General features: G+C 38.6%; 1 protein-coding gene across 3 annotated transcripts in view; it reads right to left on the bottom strand.

The window, feature by feature from the left end:
* LOC148375114 (oxysterol-binding protein-related protein 3-like) overlaps window positions 1-14,036 on the bottom strand; it is a 48,292-nt gene extending 34,256 nt beyond the window's left edge. For all 3 annotated transcript variants that reach the window (XM_088344868.1, XM_088344869.1, XM_088344870.1), the window contains exon 1: window positions 13,891-14,036. In XM_088344868.1, the coding sequence (XP_088200994.1) occupies window positions 13,891-14,016 (126 nt within the window). In that variant the 5' untranslated portion in view covers window positions 14,017-14,036. The remainder of the gene's footprint in view (window positions 1-13,890) is intronic.
* Window positions 14,037-14,345: the final 309 nt, after the last annotated feature.

Here is a 14,345-nt window from a genome sequence, read left to right as displayed (position 1 = left end):
AAATGAAGGAAAAGCAGGAAAATTAAGAGGGTAAAAGGCTAGAAAAAAAAGAAAGAAAAAAAAATGAAAAAAAAAATGGAAAAAAAACAGGTTCTCTCACAATATACCTCGCAGATGCCTACCATGTCATTGGGTTCCTGTTGATCCTTTCCTGTACACAGGTTGTATGTGAGCGGAGCTTCTCCGCTTTAAAATGGGTGAGAACTAGGCTAAGAAGCTCAGGAACTCTCGGGGGGCCTTCAAGTGGATGTATACTGAGACGCTACCTTAATTTTATGTATGGTCCATAATGGATACGTAATGCTTGCACTGATACACATTTCAAAGTGCCCTGTTTAGGTGTAGCATGCACCTGTCCCTTTGGGTGCAACAAGTATGGGGGCAATGAAAGGAAAAAGCTATGCAAACTAATGCCAGCTTCTGTTAATCACGAGGAAAGAAGAAATGCAGTGCCAACGAGAAGCTACCAGAGAGCAGTGTTGGGAGTCATCAGTGCGCAGACTTTGTGAAACATAGCAAGAATTTCAAGCGTTTGCAAGCACTGCACTCAGAATTCAAGCATTTTCCAATCCATGAAAACACAGCATTAAAATGTAAACATTTTCAAGTATTGCAAGCATCCGTACAACCCTGACTATATGTCCAAGTACTTTTAACTGTAGGCGTATGTTAAAATCACAAATTGGCCAAAGTTTAAAAAGTGTGCGTTATTTACGGCTGATCAAATCGTAATGCATCGAGTACTTATCAGGAATCGACCGATATGCGTTATTCCAGGCCCGATACCGATTATTAAAATTAAGAGGAGGGCACAGCACAAAAAAAACCCAATACCAACCAGTAATAAACAAAAGGGAACAACAAATTATATGCACCAAATGTACAAAAATCAGCTGAACAATAAAAAAATTATCATAAGCATGTGCCAAAAGGGAGTAAGCTTAAGCAGTGTTTAACTGTGCTTTATATAAAAAAAATACTCAACTTGCACACGATGGTGATAATAAATTAAAGATAGATCATCATGTTTTACTTTTCTGGCCAAGTCTGAGTGATTATAGCGTCCTTGTTAATTGTGCCGGAATAATACTCGTACTATACGTTGCTTTCCGCGCTGATAGAAGCGGCGAGCTCACCGGCAAAAGCAAGGGGGGCGGTCTATGCATTTATACCAACAACAACTGGTGTAAAAATGCGAAGATAATCTCGAAACACTGCTCACGAGACATTGAACTTTTGACGGTGATCTGCAGACCCTTCTACCTACCGAGGGAGTTTAGCGCGACCATCATTACTGCCGTGTACGTGCCCCCCAGCGCTAATACGAAGGAGGCAATGGACGTTCTCTACCGAACTGTGAGTGAACTGCAGCATGCTTACTCCGAGTGCATTTTTATTGCGGCGGGGGACTTTAACCAGGCCAATATGAAAACAGTTCTCCCGCATTTCCATCAGCATGTAAACTTTGCTACAAGAGGTAGGAACACATTAGACCTGGCCTACACAAACATCAAAGGTGCATATAAAGCAGCCCCCCGCCCCCACCTTGGCTCATCAGATCACCTTTCTATTATGCTAATTCCAGGATACAAGCCCCTGCTGACCAGAGAAAAACCTACAGTGAAGCAGGTGAGGGTGTGGTCTGAGGGGGCAATGGAGGCACTACAGGACTGCTTTGATTGCACTGATTGGGACATGTTTAAATCGGCTGCCACTTACAACAACAAAATAAATATAGATGAGTACGCCATTTCTGTGTCAGCCTACATCAGTAAATGCGCAGAAGACGTCAGCAATAGCAAAACTATATGCACCCGTGCCAATCAGAAGCCCTGGATGACTGCTGAAATACGAAAACAACTAAAAGTACGGAACCTTGCCTTTAGATCTGGTGACAAGGAGGCGCTGTTATCAGCGAGGGCTAACCTGAACCGGGCTATCAGACTAGCAAAGCGAACGCACAGTCAAAAAATCCAGGAACGTTTCCTCAGCACAACCAACACCAGGGATATGTGGAAAGGCATTCAGGCCATCACCAGTTACAAGCCAACCACCGCCCCAGTGCAGAACACTAGCATGGACTTTCTGAATGACCTCAACAAATTCTTTGGAAGGTTCGAGGCACAAAACGGCACCCCTGCAGCGAAAGCGGTTCCAAATCAGGACGAAAGAGCACTCCACCTGGACTCATCTGACGTGAGGAAGACCCTGAGAAGGGTCAACACAAGGAAGGCTCCAGGCCCGGACAACATTCCGGGGCGGGTACTTAGGGAGTGCGCCGATCAGCTGGCTTGTGTACTAACAGACATTTTCAACACCTCGCTAGACCAAGCCAAAGTACCATCATGCTTCAAATTTGCCAACATCATCCCAGTGCCAAAGAAACCCCAGATCTTATCACTCAACGATTACCGGCCCGTTGCACTGACTCCTATCATAATGAAGTGCTTTGAGAGACTGGTTAAAGAGCACATCACCTCCAGTCTCCCCTCCTCATTCGACCCCTTTCAGTTTGCCTACAGGACAAACCGCTCCACCAGGGATGCCATCTCCTCTGCGCTTCACCTGAGCCTGACACATCTAGAGGAGAAGAACACCCATGTGCGGATGCTGTTCCTGGACTTCAGTTCAGCATTCAACACCATCATCCCACAACATCTGGTAGACAAAATGAGACTCCTGGGTTTCAACACCCCCCTGCGGAACTGGCTGCTGGACTTCCTCTGTGACAGACCCCAATCAGTGCGGATAGGTCAGAACAGTTCAGATGTCATCTACCTCAGCACGGGCTCCCCCCAATGCTGCGTCCTAAGCCCCTTGCTGTTCACCTTGATGACACACGACTGCTCCCCTAGGTCCGCCACAAACCACATCGTGAAGTATGCTGACGACACAACAGTGGTGGGCCTCATCAGGGATGACAACGACCTGGCCTACAGAGAGGAGGTGGAGCAGTTGGTGGGCTGGTGCAGGGACAACAGCCTGGTCCTGAATGTCGACAAAACTAAAGAGATCATTGTCGACTTTAGGAAAAACCAGCCCAACCATGCCCCACTTTGCATCAACAACAAGGCTGTGGAGGTTGTCAGCAGTATCAAGTTCCTAGGGGTGCACATTACAGACAAACTCACCTGGTCCGTGAACACTGCATCACTGGTTAAGAGGGCACAGCAGCGCCTGTACTTCCTGCGGAGGATGAGGAGAGCCCACCTGCCCCCACCCTCCCTCATTACATTCTACAGGGGCACCATAGAGAGTATCCTGACCAGCTGTATCTCTGTGTGGTGTGGAGGCTGCAGCGCTACCGACTGGGGTAGTGTGAGGAGGGTAACGAGGACAGCAGAGAAAATAATCGGGACTACACTTCCCTCCATTCAGGACATTGGCCAGAAGCACTGCCTATCCCATGCTGAAAACATTACCGGGGACCCCTCTCACCCCCATCATGGACTGTTCACTCTGCTAGCCTCTGGGAAGAGGTACTGCAGTGTGCGGTGCAGGACCACCAGGCTCCGCAATAGTCTAGTCCCCCTGGCCATTAGACTGTTAAATGGTCAATCTAACATATAGTTAACTTAAATCTAAACGGCTGCTAATCTGACTTTTTGCACTACTGGCAGTTTTTTTTTTATAGCTTGCCACTCCTTGCACATTGCTCTCTGCACTATTGTAATTACAGCGTTATTGTTACAGTGTTAATGTTACTGTGTACCTGACTTGTTAACCTGACTGCCCATTTTGCACTTCTGGTTAGCTACTCTTCTTGCACTATCGGCACTATGGTAAAATACTATACGTAGCCAAAATACAATACAACATTATTTATATCTGTACATTCAAGGAAACTGTGGGGGTCAGATGCATCGACGTTTCGTTCTGTATACACGTGTACTAGAATGACAATAAAGTAGATCTGAATCTGAATCTGAAACAGCAAACAATGACAACCTTCATGATAAGAGATATCATGCACGCCACTGCTTGATGTGGCGCATTTTTAGAGCCAATGCTGTACATTAAGGTATTGTATCGGCGAGTAAACTTCAAAATCACTGATACGAGTTTTAAATGTAATTGGTATGCTCACATTTCTGCATTGCAATGCAAAGTTCTCAAAAAAGGAAGTGTGAGTGAGTGAGTGAGTGAACAAACGTGATAGGGGTTATTCTTTTGCTTGTTAATGCTGAAAATCATGTTACTGGGTTTTTACATTTGCATTTATTTCTTGTTCGAAAAGCTCATGTCCTTTTAAACAACAAAATACCTATTTTTTCACTTTTTTAAAAGACTATCTTATACATTTGCAGGGGTATAACATTGATTTGTATGTATTTTTGTTTGTCAAGTTATTTGACGAACACTTGGAATGTTAACGTTTCAAAAGCCCATGTACCTCAAACAACAAAGATGCCTTATAAGTTATAAATATATAAGAATATATTTGCAGGTGTCAAGCATACATTTGTATGCAATTTGTTTATTTGAAAAACAGATTTTTTTTTTAATGTTTAATATTTTATAAGATTGTTTTGTGCACTAATTTTTTTGTCCACAAAATTTCAATATTTAAATATAGAAGAGGATATTGAGTTGTTTTTTTTTTTTAATATCCGGTTCATCGATTAATTGAAAAAATAATCATCAGATGAATCCATTATTAAAATAACCATTAGTTTTAGACCCAATTGAATTTGGTTTCATAGCCTTTAATTGATGTGTGTTGCACCCTTAAGTTATTCGTAATGTGCTCTTATTTTTGTATTTTCTGATAATTGATGTTTTGTCAAACTTTGAATTCGTGTGTGTGTGTGTGTGTGTTCGTGCAAGCGCTTGTAGTAACGTATGAATATGTTGCACAGATTAACGAGATGAGAATCTCATCCAACCCTGCAAGTTTGTCACAACTGTTCCACTGCATCACTTCCGCCATGCCCCCCGGAATAGAAATCTGGTACATTTTTAATTCAAATGCATCGATCAGGTGCATTTTTAGAGCAGCCATTTTTTTTTCCGAGCCAATGCTGTACTTTTTTAGTGTGTAATCAGAAATCAATGCTAGGAATTTTAAATTTAGTTGAATGTAATATATCAGTGATCTGGTAAAATTACAGAATGTTCAGAAATATCAGTACCAATGCTTTTGTTGTCAGATGAGACTCAGGTTTCTCTTGGATGGTTCATAGTAGGGAAGGGGTAGGGGATGCAAAAAAATTTGGTATTGATCCGATCCAAGTAAATACGTTATATTACGATGAACACAGCACATAGATTTAAGGGACTTAAAAGTATTTTACAGCATTTGTAATGATCAGAAGGGTATAAAACGGTGAGAAAACATAGGAGTTGCAAGGTACGCAAATGGAACATGGCATTGTCCTTTAATGTAGTTACAAAAGGTTGCACCGCAACACTTTGTTAGCCTTTCTTTAAGGCCCAGTCTCCTGCCTGGTAGGCAGGATGCAGCAAAAGTAAAGCATCTGAAAGTGTACCTGACAGTCACAAACCAGACATTGTGAAGCCGAGGCACTGGGTGTAATAAACTGCATAACTACATGTCGCTTAGAAGTAATATGTAGCACAAATACACACCATGGCATTTGTGATCATTTACATAGATACCCAAGTTATTGTTATTAACTTCTCAATTATATATACACATTTAAAAATAAAACTACATTTCTTAATACAATTTTGTGAGCTCCTGGTGGGATTAATTAGTCCGTGGTGAACCACCAGAGACTTTATACGGTATGAGAAACACGTTCATGATTGTTTATGTGGGACACAATTGCCAAGAAGATATTTTTTTACAGACAAATTAGCATTAGATAGTGAATAGCCTTACTTATAGAAGAAAGATCTAGAAAATGTATACAAAGACCCTCTCTCATGGTACGTCAAGTTAAAATTCCTATGCAACTCATGATTGCCATTTCATAAACCAAGGACAAATGAGACAAAGCCATTCAAGCATCTAAGAATAACAAAGCCCCTTAACCTGGTAGGAAACATGAATGTTAAATTATGCATGTGTTGGTGACTCTGCTAGTGCTCCACACCCTTTGCAGAGAACAGTTTGGCCTGCCCTGCCCACAACTAGGTCCAGGGAGGACGAATAATTGGAATAAATAAATAAACTGCTAGTGGGCTCAATATACAAAGATCCAATGTGCATGAAGCCAGAAGTGGAAGATGAGCCAGTCAGCTGTGAGGAAATTAACATGGTCTAAGTGAAGGAGCCTTTTATAGTAAAACCAAGGGCAAACAACAATCAGACGGTCTATCAAACATGCAAGTGTGAAGCTGCAGGGCCCAAAATCTCCAAAATATCGGATTTACTTTATAACAGTCACAACAAATGAGTAGGCCTACTTTCATTTGCCACATTGAGCTGATTTCTAAGACAAACCATGCAACATAGACAAATGATCCAATCAGTAAGAACAGAGGACATGTATTTGCACACGAGTAACGTGTTACAACAGGTCTATGAACGTCACCAAAATTACGTTTGGCATCGAGAGTCTGTATTAAGGTTTCACAATTCAGCTTTTCTGTGTGTGCATAGCGGTCAATCTGAGACGGTAGGGTTTTTTTGGCTATAGATTAAAATAATTAAAACATGCAGATTGCCCTCTCCTAGTAGCAGGTGTGATTACTAAATTTGGTTTGTTGGCTTTTAGGAGAGAGCGTGTCAGTGTTGCAGGTTTGCACGCTCATGTAAAGTTTTACACTCACATGTGTTTCGGTTTCTTTGCGAGTTCTGAGTTTGGAGGCATTCCTGCTCTGAATTTAGCGAGGAGCTAGTTCCATGGATGCACACGCTCACTTCAAGTTTTATGCACACGGGTTGCTTTTGGCAATAAAAGTAAACTTCATGATTATCCAAGTGAGTCATCTTTAAACACGAATAGCTCCGAAGTTTTGCACTACGCCAATCAAACGATGTAATTGCATTTATTACTATTGGAATCTGCATGTGCAGCTTGGTGTTTGCTTGAGTTTAGTATCAAATGACACATAAGTAAATCAACTTTATGCTAAATTAGAATAACAAATGATGATCTGATTATTCGACTAATTGTTTCAAATTACTTTTAACATACTTGTTAGTTGCAGCCCTAGTCTTAACATATTCATCCCAAAGAAACTCAAGGAGAGACACCATTAAACTAGTATGTTGAATATTCATACTCAGAAAAGTTTAACACGTAAATTAAAGGTTATGTGTTGCTCAATGGTTGTTAACATTTTGAAAAATAATTTTACTGTGCACGCTTAAATTACGAACATTTAACTGTGTAATATTCAGTATGTAGAACAACTGCAACAACCCACTTTTTCCATACATAAAATGACACCAAAAAGTTGAAAGCTTTCCTCACAAGAGATTGTTTTGTTTCTGCAAATTCAGTTGATTGGCTTGTTCAGTAAAAATTCCATGAAGAGTTTCAAATGTGTCACAATACAAATCACGTGACTTGACAATCATTCTGTTGCCCATGAGAGAAGACCGGATGACACATTTAGATAATGAAGGTACAATTTTTGTTGTAGTGTTAAAATCCTGTTTGCCAACATTTTATTGATGTGATTTCATCAACTGTACATTTTACACAAGTCTAACACTGAAATCACGTGGAACAACAAACTTGATACTCAAAGTTTAATGTTGTAATGATGTTAACGTCAAAATTACGTTAAAATAACCATAATTTCCAGACTAAGTCAGTTTTTTTTTCATAGTTTGGCTGGGGGCGCGACTGATCTATAAAATTATTGACACATTATTACCGGGTATATCAATTCACATGGATATATCACAAGAGTGGCCAATCTGGTCCTCGAGAACCACATGTCCTGCATGTTTTGGAGGTTTCTCTGCTCCAACACAGGTGATGCCAAATTTCAGCTTGTTAGCAGGCTTTGTGAGAGCTTGATAATGATCCAGGTGATTGTATTGAAGCAGAGAAACTCTAAACACATGCATGACATGTGGCTCTCGAGGACCGGGTTGGCCACCCCTGCTATCATTTCACATTTTCCCTCTAAACCGCGAGAGGGCGCTCTAGGCCTGTGTTGATAATTTCAAGGTTGTGCAGATATACTTACAAACTTTCTCAGAAGGGATTCTAATTTATAAAAACAACTAAACACAAAGAAAATATTGAAAAGCAGAAAGCAGGGTGACGATGAGTCTGACGTATTTCTGCATTCCATAAAATTGGGAAGGCAGATAATCCTACTCGGTTGGTACCAGATACAACCTCAAGGCGTTCCTAAAAAGGTGGGAGGTCGGCATTTTCCAACCTCAGCCTATAAAAATATTAAGAGGAGATGCTTTGGTCATGATTTGATTGTATCGCAATACTATTGTGCCTATTCTCAATAATTGTGTTTCTACGAGTATTGGGACTATGTAATTGATGATTGTGATTTTATTTTACTTCCTAACAAACAAGAAACTTAAATCATACAATTCTCGGGCAATAAACCATGAATTACATTCAAACATCAGTCTGTCAGTCAGTCATCAAACTGACATTTATCTCAACTGAGACAATGAGAAGATAACATGTACACTGTGCAACCGGTTTACAGCCACAAAATGGCATGAACTGAAATGTCAACGAAACACAAGTGTGGTCCTTTAATGATCCTATTTGCAGTTAACATTGTAAGACGATAAAAATAGAGCCTCTAAAAGAAAAAAAAAACAGCACAAGTGTAAGTTTTCAAATAAAATAATAATGCTTCAAATTCAGAGTATATTTTTTAAATCCTCTGCTACAGGTAAACATTGCTGTCCGAGGTGATGCTTTAAGGTAATAAAATACACCATTTGTTAAAAACTGCCTCTAAAAGATAGTAGCTGAACTGTAAGCTTTAAAATGTAAGTGCTTGAGATTAAAGTTCAACAGAACCCTGATTTGTAGATGAACACCAACAAACAACACATAGGGCACTTTTTTATACAAGCAGCGGGTGGTTTGGGTTGGTTAATGCTGATATTGGGGTGATGGCGCAAAAGATCTGCGTGCAATGTTCGTTATGTTACGGCAATGGAATACGGGTCTACGACAGGGTTTGCAGACAGTTTTGGTCGTGTCTAGCTCAGTCTTCATGGGAAATGTATAGAAACTACTAAAATAAATCCACTATCCTGCTGCTAGCACATACTTTGTGCTTATTTGCAGACATGGGACCAAGTCACACATGTGCAAGTCTCAAGTAAGTCTCAAGTCTTCACCTTCAAGTCCCAAGTAAGTCCCAAGTATTTTTTTCTTGGGCAAGTCAAGTCACAAGTCAAGTCCCGAGTCTTAGATTGCCAAGTCCAAGTCAAGTCACAAGTCATAAAAACAGCGACTCGAGTCGACTCGAGTCCAAGTCACTAAGTCTCAAGTCCCCATGTCTGCTTATTTGAGCCGTTTCTACTAAGTATCTACAATCATTCTTTGTCAATGGACCGGTATAAACGGACATGAATTCTGCCATTCTGCTTTAAGAATGCACATGCAAACACTGAAAGAGCTTTAAAGGTGTTGTAAAAATACAGTTCAATACAGAGAGCATAAAAGAAAGAAATGACTATGTATAAAAAGCAGTCAAATTTGGAATCATCTTAATGTTATATTGATGGATCCAAAGTAGAGTGCATTCAATCGTCCGTAGAGATTGATGATCTTTTCCTTTTTGTTTTACATATTTGTTTTACAGAATTTTTGTGGTGTGTTTTGCAGAGCATCTGTGTCTTAATTGTTTAAAATAAAATTGTAAATTGTTTTTTGTTATTGTTCTTTTCATAGCACTGCGGTTAATATTTCTCAAATACATTTTATTGTAGATCTGTAAATATTAGTATTTGATGTGTTATGTCATATTACCTAGTACCACTCTAGCCAGTCCAGCCACTAGGGTCTCTGACAAAGACTGATATCCGTGTGAATATTTTGGGGAAAAATATCTCTCCAAATAGGTGTTGGCAAAAAAAAAAATAGTATTACTGTATTTTCCGCACTATAAGGCGCACCGGGTTATAGGGCGCAACCCGAAAAAATAGTTTTTGGTCCGATTTTTGACATACACAAGACATAGTTCAGTCAAACTTATTATCCCCTTAACATTCCCAAAGCTAGCAAAGACGCAAATACGTGTCGAGAACACGCGCAGATGCGGTGTCCGTACGATGTCACTCAAATGCATCGTTCCATCATTCGGAAGGTTAAAGTCTTGGGATTCAAGAAATGCCATCCATTCCTTAGTTTCCATTTCATTTTTCGCTCGCAACTTTACTGTATATATATGACGATAAACACTTGGAATTGAGTTTAATTTAAAAATAGACACTCCATTCCATCCATTATCTGCACCGCTTATCACAGAAACATCGAGTTCAGTCTGAAACAAGATACAGGGATAATATAGAAAGCCGGAGTAGCTCACCGAAGTCGTTGTGTTCATAATAATGTGCAGCCGTGGTCCTCTTATATCCATGAGTTTAGTAAATCCAGGAGAATAAAATACTTACAAATACAAAATAGTAAAAAAAATGCTTTCTGTATGCCGTCAGCCACGTGCTATACGCATTCATCTTTTTCGGCCAATTGCAGGCTTTGTTTTGCCGTTTAAGCCAATGCCAGCCTGTAAATGACAAAAAGGATCCGCCTCTTGACCTCCAAATAACTTTAGCCAATAGTGATCGATTCAACTGATGATTGACACGTCTTTTTGGGCCAATTGCAGGCTTTGTTTTGCCGTTCAAGCCAATGCCAGCCTTCTAAATGATAAAAAGGATCCTCCCCTTGACCTCCGAATAACTTTAGCCAATAGTAATCCATTCAAATGATGATTGACACATTGGTTAGCCAATGAAACGCCGGTAAATAAATCCCAGCATACACCGCGGACTACTTGGCGTTCGGGGGAAAATCTAGTCCGCGGCGGCTAGTTAGTTGCAAGACTTGCGAATTAATATTGATCCATAAATAAGGCGCATGGTCAGCTTTTGAAAAAAATAAAGGCTTTTAGGTGCGCCTTATAGTGCGGAAAATACGGTATATAGCTTACATTTTCAGTTGCAGTAAGTTCCTCCCATTATACTTTACCACCTGGAAACACTTCAATTTTTCGCATGGCCCAAATTAAATGTCCATATTCGAACGGAATGGGGTAAAAAAATCGTATGTTTATAAAGCCCCGAGTGTTGATATAGAAGTTTGATAACATTGAGACAATGTTTTCAAACAACATTTAAAGGACATTTATGAATGCAGGGATTTTATTATCGATCTGCTGAAAGCAAAACTACATAGACAAGACAGACATTTATGGATACAAGCACACGACCGACACAAGGAGCACACCCAGCTTCCCTAATTGATATATTCAAAACGATCTGTGACTCATTTATTTTTATGGCTACAACTAACGATTATTTCAATAATAGATAAATCAGTCGATTATTCAGTCATTTTGAATTAAAAAAATAGAATTTTAATTTCTTTATAGAAATATTGACGGATAGAAAATAGGGGAACAAAAACAGAATATTCTGTACCAAAACAAACAAGTGCCAACCAATTAATTTTACAATTTAAAAAATTACATATATATTCTATACACTTGCAAATATGTAAGATACTCTTTTCACCTTATCCAAAGATCATATTATATTTGGCCTTAACAAAATTTAAAGCCACTTTTTACAATGTTGTCAACAAATGTGTTTTATTTTTGGGGGGAATCTTTGAACACGATATAACATTTCCGTTAAAAAATGAATATGCTTAAGAATCAGATCCATATGCACAGTTTAACATGTCTTTATGATTTTTCTTAATACTTTTATTTAATGATTTCATGTTTTGTTCCCCTATGGTTTTCTAAAGCACTTCTGTTCCCTTGGATATTGTTAACTTTAGTATCGTTTCATCATGAACCACAAAGTTTAATGTTTCACACCCATTGTTTTGTAATGATATCATGTGCAATAAAACAGATTTAAAAATAACTTTAGATAGCTTTTTATAAAAACGGTCATGGAGCCGAATCGAGGATCTAATTGAGTGTTTTTTAACTTTTTTTGAGCCAGGGCACGTTTTTTTGGAGAGGAAAATTTTCGCAGCACACCACTAACCAAAAATGTTATAAAATAACACTGACCAGCACGTTTAATTACAATATAATTTATAATACCCCCTGTTTTTACAGCGCACACACTTGATAACGACATTATTGCAGAAAATGATTCATAAATGTTTATACAATTTTTATTTTTAAAAAGTGACATTGGATAATTTCTCATGGCACACCTGACAATTTCTCACGGCACACAGTGGTTGAAAATCACTGATCTAATTAGTTCCAATTTTAGTATATGCGAATTAGTTGCCAACACTTTTAAAATTTAATTAATTTATTTATTTATTTATTTGAGACATTGCAGCCCTAATCAATACAGAAGATTCTTAGATCTCCAGTAAATTGTAAATATATTTGTGGACCTGAACAACATGTGTAAATATTTGAGACCAATTTCTCCCCATATAAGTGCTGGGTAAAATTTACAGTAATATGCAGCTTACATTTTCGATTGCATAAGGTTCTTCCCATTAAAATTTACTACTGGGAGTACGATAATACAAAACTACTACTGAAGTACTACCAAAACAACTGAATTACAAAAATAAAAGTAAAATAATACTACAAAAATCTGAGCAGAAATTCAACAAAAATACCAGGGAAAAAAACTGGAAATACTAAAAAAAACTAATATCAAATTTAGTGCTTTATACAGGGACCTAATATTTTTTCTTAAATTGTAAGCCTTTCAAAACCAATTTAATGAATATAATCTATTTAAAAACCAGGGTTGGGTAGGGTTACTTTAACTGGATTACTTTCAATTACTTTTGGATTACTCCAATATCAAATATGCTATTAAAAGACAAAATCTAAATATGAACAAAATTATGACTCACAACACGTGGTAAGCTTTCTCTCCTGGCTTTGATCTCCGGCATAATTAACATAAAATGTGACAAAAACAAAATGAAAATAAATCCAAACAGCTTGCCAACATCATTTTTGCCGTTCCATGTATTCCGTTACTCCCCAAGCCTGCACAAAATTCAGTAATTTTATTCATATTTAGTTTCTTTTGTCTTTTATTAGCATAGTTGGTATTGAAGTAATCCAAAAGTAATTGAAAGTAATCCAGTTAACCCTACCCAACCGTGTTAAAAAACAAATATAAAGAAATATAACATGCAGATGTTTGCATGTATATCTATTCCTAAATGAAAAAAGGCCAAATTTTCGGACCCCATGTGGCCCCGGACCTCAAATTACAGTATTGCCAAAGCAGGGGCCTTAGAGGAAAGGGTGGGGCTAATCCTTCTAATACAGTTCGCTATCGCAAAACCGTTCCAAATAGAGTACAACACAAAAATGTATTGTAACGGTATCCTAGCAAATAAATGCAGTATTGTCATTTTAAAATACATTCTTTACATTTTGTTACTGTGATGTCACATCTGACATGCAACAACTGATCAGACCGGTTCGACTTAATTACGCTCACACCAAGTCACTTATATCACAAACAACGCCGAAACAGCCATAATAAATGACAAAATATATCCTTTAGAACCAAGGAAACATCGTTTGTGTTTGAGGCGTTAAACAAAAAGGAAAACAAAAACATAAATATTACCATAGGAGCGCTTGATATTGACTATTTCTACGGACACGAAATAATACTTAAATTAGGCTCAAATTAACACACCAACAAAATCTAGACGAATATAAAGATTCACGGTGATACACGACGTGTTACGGACATAATCCAACTTTTTATATATTAGCCTAAAAATATCAAGCATGAAATACCTGAAAAGCGGCAGTTGGCTGAAGTAATTTCACTGCGACTGGGCGAGACTCCTCCAACTCTTCTCCACGTGCCGTGACAGAGCACAGTAGTTTACCACCAGGTGCGCGAACAGACAGGTGCATCATGGGGGTAAAATCGAGGGTGAGCGGGGACTCAGGTAAATCGATGGCCAATGATACCAGTACTCTTGACTAGGAAATTACAATTGAATAATCGAACACCATAGGTTTACAATTACGATAGATAGATATAGATACTTTATTCATCCCCGTAGGAAAATTCACTCTTCCAGCAGTATCCTTGTGTTGAAAACAATAACAAAGTAAAAGGAATACAATACATAAATACCCAATGTAACGTGTTGATATAGAGCATTTAAATAGTGCTACATAAAATACACACTGTAATAAAAATAGGGTAATATGCAAATGTGGGGTTTAATGTGGGCTTTTAC

This window comes from Urocampus carinirostris, chromosome 1 (genome assembly GCF_059441175.1).
Source record: "Urocampus carinirostris isolate Australia breed hairy pipefish chromosome 1, RoL_Ucar_1.0, whole genome shotgun sequence".
NCBI lineage: Eukaryota > Metazoa > Chordata > Actinopteri > Syngnathiformes > Syngnathidae > Urocampus > Urocampus carinirostris.
Note: the sequence above shows the minus strand (reverse complement) of the source record. Positions and strands in the feature narration are given on the sequence as shown.